The 8,495-nt window shown below is 43.1% G+C and overlaps 1 protein-coding gene across 1 annotated transcript in view; it reads right to left on the bottom strand.

Moving 5' to 3' along the window:
* The window catches only part of LOC308175487 (cap-specific mRNA (nucleoside-2'-O-)-methyltransferase 1-like), a 16,702-nt gene extending 10,740 nt beyond the window's left edge, over positions 1-5,962 (bottom strand). Inside the window, exons 1-8 of the mRNA XM_080550238.1 lie at positions 5,660-5,962; positions 4,800-4,907; positions 3,383-3,546; positions 1,793-1,951; positions 1,441-1,533; positions 1,200-1,271; positions 957-1,051; positions 517-589 (exon numbers count right to left, since the gene is read on the bottom strand). Coding sequence (XP_080406364.1) covers positions 517-589; positions 957-1,051; positions 1,200-1,271; positions 1,441-1,533; positions 1,793-1,951; positions 3,383-3,546; positions 4,800-4,905 — 762 coding nt within the window. The 5' untranslated portion in view covers positions 4,906-4,907; positions 5,660-5,962. The remainder of the gene's footprint in view (positions 1-516; positions 590-956; positions 1,052-1,199; positions 1,272-1,440; positions 1,534-1,792; positions 1,952-3,382; positions 3,547-4,799; positions 4,908-5,659) is intronic.
* Between the last annotated feature and the right edge of the window lie 2,533 nt (positions 5,963-8,495).

Genomic DNA, 8,495 nt, shown 5'->3' with positions numbered 1-8,495 from the left:
ACACACACAGAGACACACACACACACACAGGAACGAACAGACACACAAAGACACACAGAGGCAGACACAGACACAGGAACACACACAAAAAAACACAGGTCAGAGGTTTTGAGAGAAGAACCCTAACGAGGTTACCCTGACACCTGTGGATATTAGGGGTGTATCGGTACTACCGAAGTTTTCAGTTCGGTTTGTTAAATTACTAACAATCCCTCTATGGCGTGTGTGCGCATGCGTACTGGCTGAGATAACTTCAACACACAAAAAGTGCAGTGGGTAAAAGAACACTGCATTCGTTCGGTACACACCCGAACCGAACTGAAGGACCCGTACCGAATATCTTCAGTTCGAATACGTGTACCGTTACACCCCTAATCAATATATCAATATTTATATGTATACATAATGTCGCACATATCAGTCTATGATCTGTATATGCTACCTGTCACTTTGATTGATAAAATCAACTGTCAACGTCAACGTTGATCTGAAGTGGGAAGTCGAACTCTCACTCACCCCTTGTGTATCCTTGGGGTTGGTGAACATGTTGTCAAAGACGTGGTCGATGTTGGCCATCTTCATAGCCGCTCTGGAGAAGTGGACAAACAACAGAATATGACTTCAAGGCTCAGTTTGGTATGAGGCCATGGGTAGGGTTGTCAACTTTCTCACTACCAAATACGAAAGATGGCGTGCCACTGCACGGGGCGGGAGGTGTGCAGGAATTCGCACATTTACGCTATACGTATGCATGAGGGAGGCCTGTGATTGGATGAATATATACGAGACAAGGGAGGTCCCATATATTCATCCAGCCCAGAATATGGGGCATCCTGTGACTAATACGGGACAGTTGGCAACCCTAATCAGAAGAGTTATGTACATAGATAGCATCAGAACAGTTAGCTAGCTAGCTAGCAGTCAACTAAACATTAGCGTGTCGGTCGGTCAGTCACCTGTTGAGGAAGAAGGCTCCTCTGATAGTCTCGTAAGGGTTGGAGCGCGTCCGAGCGCGCCTCATCTCCTCCCCCTCAAGATCGTCGAAGACCGTCTGCAGACCAAAACACTCTCTCAGTCACTCCGTTTACTACAAATGATCTATGTAGTATTTCATTATAGCTTAGCTTCATTATAGATTAGCTTCAATACGTTATTGCATTATTATGCTTCCAGTATGATAGTAAATCAGGCTGGCTCACCTTACACCTCAGAAGGCAGTGCAGAAGATCCTCAGTGCAAAAGTCTGTCTCATCCTCAAGCTTCAGCTTCCTCTGAAATAGACCCAAAACTACGTGAGAATTATGGAAAACAAACATTTTTATTATACAAATGAGTATATGGGAGGTTGCACAAGTGCGTATGCGAGAGTGATCATACAGTATTTTTGTAACGTGCGTGCGTGTGCATGTGTGTGTGTGTGTGTGTGTGTGTGTGTAGTACCTGTCCCACAGTCATCCAGTCCCTCAGCTCGTCTGCATCTGGGAGTTCTGTGGAGCATTCTGGGAACCAGGAAACCTCCTCTATAGCACTGGGCTAAAGAGAGAGAGACAGAGGTGGGGGGACAAAGTCAGGAAGAGAGAGAAAGAGACAGAGAGTGGGAGTGGGATAGAAAGAGAAAAATAGGGCGAGGGGTAGGGAGAGATAAGAGAGCGATAAAAAAGAGATAAAGAGCAAGAATGAGAGAGAGAGCATTATAAAATATATTTTCCAGGTTATTTTCCAAGACATAAAAGACATTCACAGTCATTCATTATTGTGTGTTGCAATGTTTTCCGTTTTTTTTATTCAGTACCGTGGGTTCGTCATGCCAGTCCACGTTGAGCTCTCCCTGGAAGCCCTGCAGGGTGAGACCCAGACCCCTCCTCCCGCGCTGGGTGGACGTCTCGATGATCTCCTTGCGACCCTGGCCAAACTTCCCCAGACCTTCGCCCTCACGGAAACCCATCTTGGCCTGAAGGGGGAAGAAGGGAACGGAGCAAACAAATGAGGGAGGTATAGAAGAAGGAAAGAACATAGGAGGGATATAGAACCTAATATACCGTATACTGAAAAATGTATGCACTCACTGCAATGTTGGATAAAAGCGTCAGCTAAATGGCATATATTATATTATACATTATATTATGGGATCCAGACTAATTGATATGACACAACAATATACTACACAACAATATATCTACTGCTATAGAAATAGAAACACGATCGGGCATTATTAGTAAGCCTCTTGTTACACAAATCTAGACACACTCTCTTCAAAACTCTTGTACACAGATTACCCCTACAGTATTCCCACAGGATTTTGTGAGACTGTGTGGGGGGGTGGACCTACAATAGCCGTATGAATCCCAAAGATCACACCGCTCACGTGTACAAATATTTTTACACGTAAATCGTGTTGAATGAATGAATGAATGAATGGTCTTTATTGTCATTGATATAGTACAGGTACCATACAACGAAATTTGGGAGGGGGGGCTCCCCTGGTGCTAGGAAAAAAATACTAAAACAAGAAGGGAAAGAGCTGGTTTACATAAATAAAGGCTATATACACTATCCACTATACTATACTATACAAATAAAACACTGTGCTGTACTCTATGCTATGCTATAAATATCCTAGCATTTCCTATCTCTGAACCTTATGTACACGAGGGTTGTCATATTGCACATAGTATTATTGCACATTCATTTAAAGTGTCGCAGTTTGCAGGTTTGAAATGTTCACAATTGTATTTCAGTATTGCACTTGATTACAATCTAGTAGCTGCCATCAAATTGTCTAGATTGTCCAGGGCCTAGAACCTAGGTCTTTGCTGTGTTCAGGGCCTGAATGGCCCTAGGGTAGAAGCTGAGCTTCAGTGTATTTGTCCTTGCGGACATGGTCCTGAACCGCCTGCCTGAGGGCAGCCGAACAAAGTGTTCGTTCCCAGGGTGGGATGGGTCTCTGGAGATCTTGGAGGCCTTCCTGAGGCAGCGTGTGTTGTACAGCTCTTCCAGAGAGGGGAGGGGGGCGCCGATGATCTTCTGGGCCGATCTCACGACTCTCTGTAGCGCTTTCCTCTCTGCGGCTGTGCAGCTGGAGAACCACACGCAGATGCAGTAGGTGAGGATGCTCTCCACTGTGCAGCGGTAGAAGGTCACAAGCAGCTCCTGTCTGAGGTGGTATTTCCTGAGGACTCTCAGGAAGTAGAGCCGCTGTTGTGCCTTCTTGATGATGGCTGCTGTGTTGGTCTTCCAGGACAGGTCATCCTGTATGTATGTTGCTCGCGTGTACAAATATTTTCGGTTTGTTATGAGACTATGGCGGGACAAATTAGAGACAGTGCTCTAGCGTTACCCTGTGTCATGTATTTTAACAGAACACACAAGAGGGTGATCTTACCATGAGTTTCTGTGACACGCTGTTGTACATGGAGAACTTGTTCGTGTCGTTCGTGTCGCTCTCTTTGGAGTCATCTGTAGCCGATGCATTCTGGGATATGGTGGGCATAGAGAACCCTGGTCGGTGGTCCTCCGGGTCACTGTGGGAGTCACTCTGACTGGAGTCTGTGAGGACGAGACGCACACACAGCCACATACACATATAGCTGGATTACTTTTCCTGCTACAACTGGTGGATTGATGATTCACTTGCTTAGTCAAATGTATTGATTGTAAGTCGCTTTGGAATAAGGTGTCTGCTAAATGCCAAAAATGTAAATGTAAATGTTAACATACACAAAAGCAGAAGTGCAGAACACCCATTCCCACACACACACACACACACACACACACACACACACACACACACACACACACACAAACAAACAAACAAACAAACAAGCACACAGCATGATGGTTACTGTGAGAGTGAGAGTGACAAGAGAAGAATCTTACACACACACAGCTATGAATTATCTGCAGTGCTTTGACGATGCTAGCGTTTGAGTTTCAATTCTGTGGAAGCAGTGACTGCCCTGACCCAATCAGAGCAGTGCATTATCCTGCTCAAGTTGGATAAGCAGGTCTTCATAATAAAACACCCCACAGGCACAGTGTCGTAATAAGAGAACCACCAGTGATTCTCTATCTGTCCCCATACATTTGGGTTCATGACAAATATGAGAACTGGTACATTTGGTTGGTTGTAATGGTCATTTTAACATTTTAACAAGTGACATGACAAGTGATGATTCACTCACTTTAGTTAAATGTATTTGTTGGAAGTTGTTTTAGATAAAAGCGTCTGATAAAAGTCCAAAAGTTAAATGTAAATGTATGTGAAGGGTAGAAAAGCTAAACAACAGAGGTTCCGTTTCACAGACAAGGCTTAACCCTCGTCCTGGACTAAATCACACTTTCAATGTAAAATCTCCATTGAAGATGCTTCAGTTTAGGGTTAAGATTTTGGCCTGGGGTGGTCCAGTGGTCTAGTACCGCAGTCTACAGTGCACACATATGCCCATGTCGGCATGGGTTAGAATCCGGCCCATGCACTGCTGACATGCCCTCTCTCCCTTCTTCTCCTTACTTTCCTGTCTGTTTTCACTTTATATGTGTGCCATACCCTGCTCTGCCTAGATAACATCAAGCCAACTGGGTGACTAGCATAGGTAAACTTCTGGAGCCATATAGATGTATGTCTTAGACATGTAGACATATATATCTTCTAGCATTGTGACTGCCAATGGCCTAACATAGATTTGTTTTTCTTATGATGACTGATGTATAGATGATTCACTTACTTTAGACAAATGTATTTGTTGTAAGTCGCTTTGGATAAAGGTGTCTGCTGAATGTCTAAAAGGTAAATGTCTTACCCTGACTGGATATCAGCAGCGACTCCTCCTCGTCTGAGCTGGCCTCCTCACGGGGCTTCTTCTTCTTCAGCGGCTCAGAGGCCGCCTCACCCCTCCTCTTCATCATGGCTGAGAAAGGGGGAGAAAGGGGGAACATTAGGGGGAAAGGGCTGGGGGGGTTTAGGAAGGGACATTGTAAAACACTCCGAACTACAGTATTAGGGATATGTCTCAATGGTCAAAAGTGACTCTCTTCTTATCCTATTTTCTGTATTTGCACTAATCTGAAAAGAAGGTGGATGGTAAACATGCAAAGATTTCAGCTACCAAGTTCTGTCATATCAGTGCAGACGGAGCAAATGAGACGAGGAGGGTTAGACAATTGGGATTATCACACACCCATCCATCATAAGAGTAACATTTGCATAGCTGTAGCTAAACTGCAGAATGCAAAACACACTATTTGCATCAGTTAGGTCATGTGCATGTAGAAGCCATCCAGATAATGTCAGTTATTCAATAAAGTTGACTGGAATAACATGTTGAAGTATTTTTTTTAGAAAAATATGCATGACTTTTTTGTGCATGTGATATGTCCACAAAATCAAGTGTTTTTTAAATAGACGTGCATAGGTTATGCATTGCATAGATTCACATTAAGTCACCAAGGAAAATATCATATATAGACAAAAATGAGTCATGCACTGATACGTATTTGCAGAAACAAGGTCTAATTTATTTTTGGACAAATGAAAATGAGCCGTTTCTGCAGCAGCAAAGACACAATTCCAAGAGAAAGTAGCTACAACTTCTGAGAGGTGATCATACAGGCCATGCAATGGCTTGCTTGGCAATTACAAGCACTTCTGACAAGTATTTACCTCTTTGTTACTGATGTGTTGGGCTAACTAAGGTTGGGTAAGCCGGACCATTCCACACACAGCCCTATTGCTCCTTGCAGACTAAGCACGGTTTTCTAGATAGCCTGACAACCGGAGACGTTCCTATAAAACTATGCTAGCTAGCTTCTAGCAGTGGCCAGCGGGACGGTGTGTCTGTGACTGTCTGGACCTGAGCCAGTCAATTAACCTAAGAAACGAAACTCAACTCGTGAAGCAGAAACCCTCTCGTACGGTTTCGGTTTCAGCCTGCAGAGTTAGCTCGCCAGCTAGCGTTAGCTAGTTGTTTACCACCTGCTTATTACTTCTAGTCAAGTGAATCTCCAACTGTCATTACGACGACACCATTTATTTGCATATATTCATCCAAGTTTTATGTCTTCGTAGAGTTTATTTCCATGCAAAACCGACATTTAATGTGTTATTTAACGAGGTCAACATTAGCCCGCGCGTTCAAATTTCAGTTCAGCAGGGGTCCTTCGGTCGGAGATGTAGGACGCACACGAGTGACCGTCGTGGTTGCCAGATGGGGTTAACAATTTCCAGCCTAAGCACAATCTAAAAACAGCTAAATCCACCAAAAACCAGGCCAAAGCTATATGATTGTCAGAAAACCGCTAATTACTAGCAAGTGATGTTTGTAAAATAAAATAAAACCTGCACATTGTATGTAGCTACACTGACATTTTGATACTGCCTCAATGCTATTTATCCAGCCCAACCACCCAAATGCTTTCCCCCCGGCCCAGTGTGATCAAAAGTAGCCCATTCGGCGGTATCTCGCCCCATCTGGCAACACTGGTGACAGTATTGATGCTATGGAGCTCGAGATGATGCCTGTCTCAGATTAGTGGACAGTCAGTCGTGCAAAGTTTACTGCAAATGATGGCCACACACCGATGCATTATCTTGTTTGTTTACCAACATCATGTTATTAGGAAACTATTCATAGCTTGTTATGTATAACGAAATAGATGAATGAACGAATAAAAAAAAAGAATAATAAAATGTTAACATTATGTGCAACATAGTCCAGGAGCCATGGGGTTGAACCTTGTTTTGTCGGGTAAAGTTTTTCTCTGCTGTTTCTTGTTGCTTGGGGGTACCTCTTCAAAACACAGGAGGGTGCCCGGTGATATCCCTTGAGCATGTTCAGATATTAACCCCTTCATGCCCGAAATGCCAAAATCCCAGAAAAATTGGTATTTATGAGATTTCATGCAAAATACTCAAATCAAATGCGATGAGAATGTTTACTCGTGAAGGAGGTCATGTACAATGTATTTTTGTGTTACTATTCATTAATTTGGAAGAGTTCTTCTTCCTTTCTTTTTTTAAGGCAGTGGCTTGGTCGAGGACTTGCTGGAACGGTGCATCCACATTGCTGATAGTTCGTACCCAGCTTTCAGGAGTTTGATGACAGAGCCTTTTCTCTTTTCCCGCTTTTATACAACGGTTACCACATTTATCTATCAATATTTCACAAAAGAAAGACAAGACAAACTTTTAATTAATGTACAGGGCTCTCAAGTTTTGAACAGAGTTCAGAGTGAGATTTTGGCGGCGGTGGGGGGGGGGCGGGGTCTGATCTGATAAATGACATCAATTTAATAATAATAATAATAATCACACACACACACACACACACACACACACACACACACACACACACACACACACACACACACACACACACACACACAGTCTCAGCGTCAAAGGATATGGTCTTCTCCCACGTCGACCAGTCTGCAGGGCTGCCAAGTTTCACCAAAAGTTTGGAGTGAGATTTTTTGGCGGTGGAGCGACCCAAAACTGTGCATGTTTTGGCAGCGGCGGCCCCTCTCTCCCACCCAATTATTTGTGCTAGTTTCCTGCAATTTAACATGTTGTTCATAATAAACCAGCACAAGAAATGAAAATAATAAATAATAACATTTTATAAAACAAGAAAACAAATCAGACAATATATCATATTTATGAAATCTTAATAAACAAATACAGTAGCCTACAGACTCTAAAAGAAAAATTGGCCCCATCAACAGGACTCAGACCCTTGGTCAGCAGCAGAAAGACCCGTGGTCATCATCTTATATACAGTGCATTGCTCATAGATGGCTATCATGTTATACAGTACATACCAGGGTTTTTCCTGGGTCAGAATGAGGGCTTGGTGGGTGATTTTGTGATTTTGTGATTTGGTGATTTTCCCAATTTTTGGGGGAGGGACCCCCAATTGTTGTATTTGTATTGTAAATTGTAATTATTAATAATAATTATTATTAATGTACCTGGTTATGTTACAGTAGAGAAACAAAAAACAGTTACCAAAACTGAGTATTTACTAGCTAAGATTGGCAAAAGATTGGCGTGGTGCAACCGAAATTAGTAAACAACTAGTTTGAAACTAGCTAGTAACAACTAGGGGTTTAGTAACTACTAAATGCCTGCATTTAGTAATGACTTACGCCATATTGGTGCAACCCAGTCCAGTAGGCTACCAGATACGATGTTGTAATGTATGCACATATTTTGCTACCACGGTTGCCAGATGGAATTGACAATGTCCAGCCCAACCGGTCTAAAAGCTGCCGAATCCACCCGTCCAGTGTGACCAAAAGTAGCCCAATCTGGCAACCCTGCTTGCTACGTTCTTGCAGCTCGTGTGAACACAGGTTCTTCCATCAGCGCTCGCCTGCCGCTTCGATTGCAGACTCAAGTTAACGCGCGTGCAGAAAGATGCCACGAAACTCATGTCCGGTAGCTTTCTTTCAAGGAATTTCAAAATTTCAAAAAGTCCCGTAAAAATAAAAATAAAAAT

The sequence above is a fragment of the Nansenia antarctica genome (genome assembly GCF_963989245.1).
Source record: "Nansenia antarctica genome assembly, chromosome: 1".
NCBI classification, from domain to species: domain Eukaryota; kingdom Metazoa; phylum Chordata; class Actinopteri; order Argentiniformes; family Microstomatidae; genus Nansenia; species Nansenia antarctica.
The sequence above is the reverse complement of the archived record's forward strand: the minus strand, read 5'-3'. Positions and strand labels throughout refer to the sequence as shown.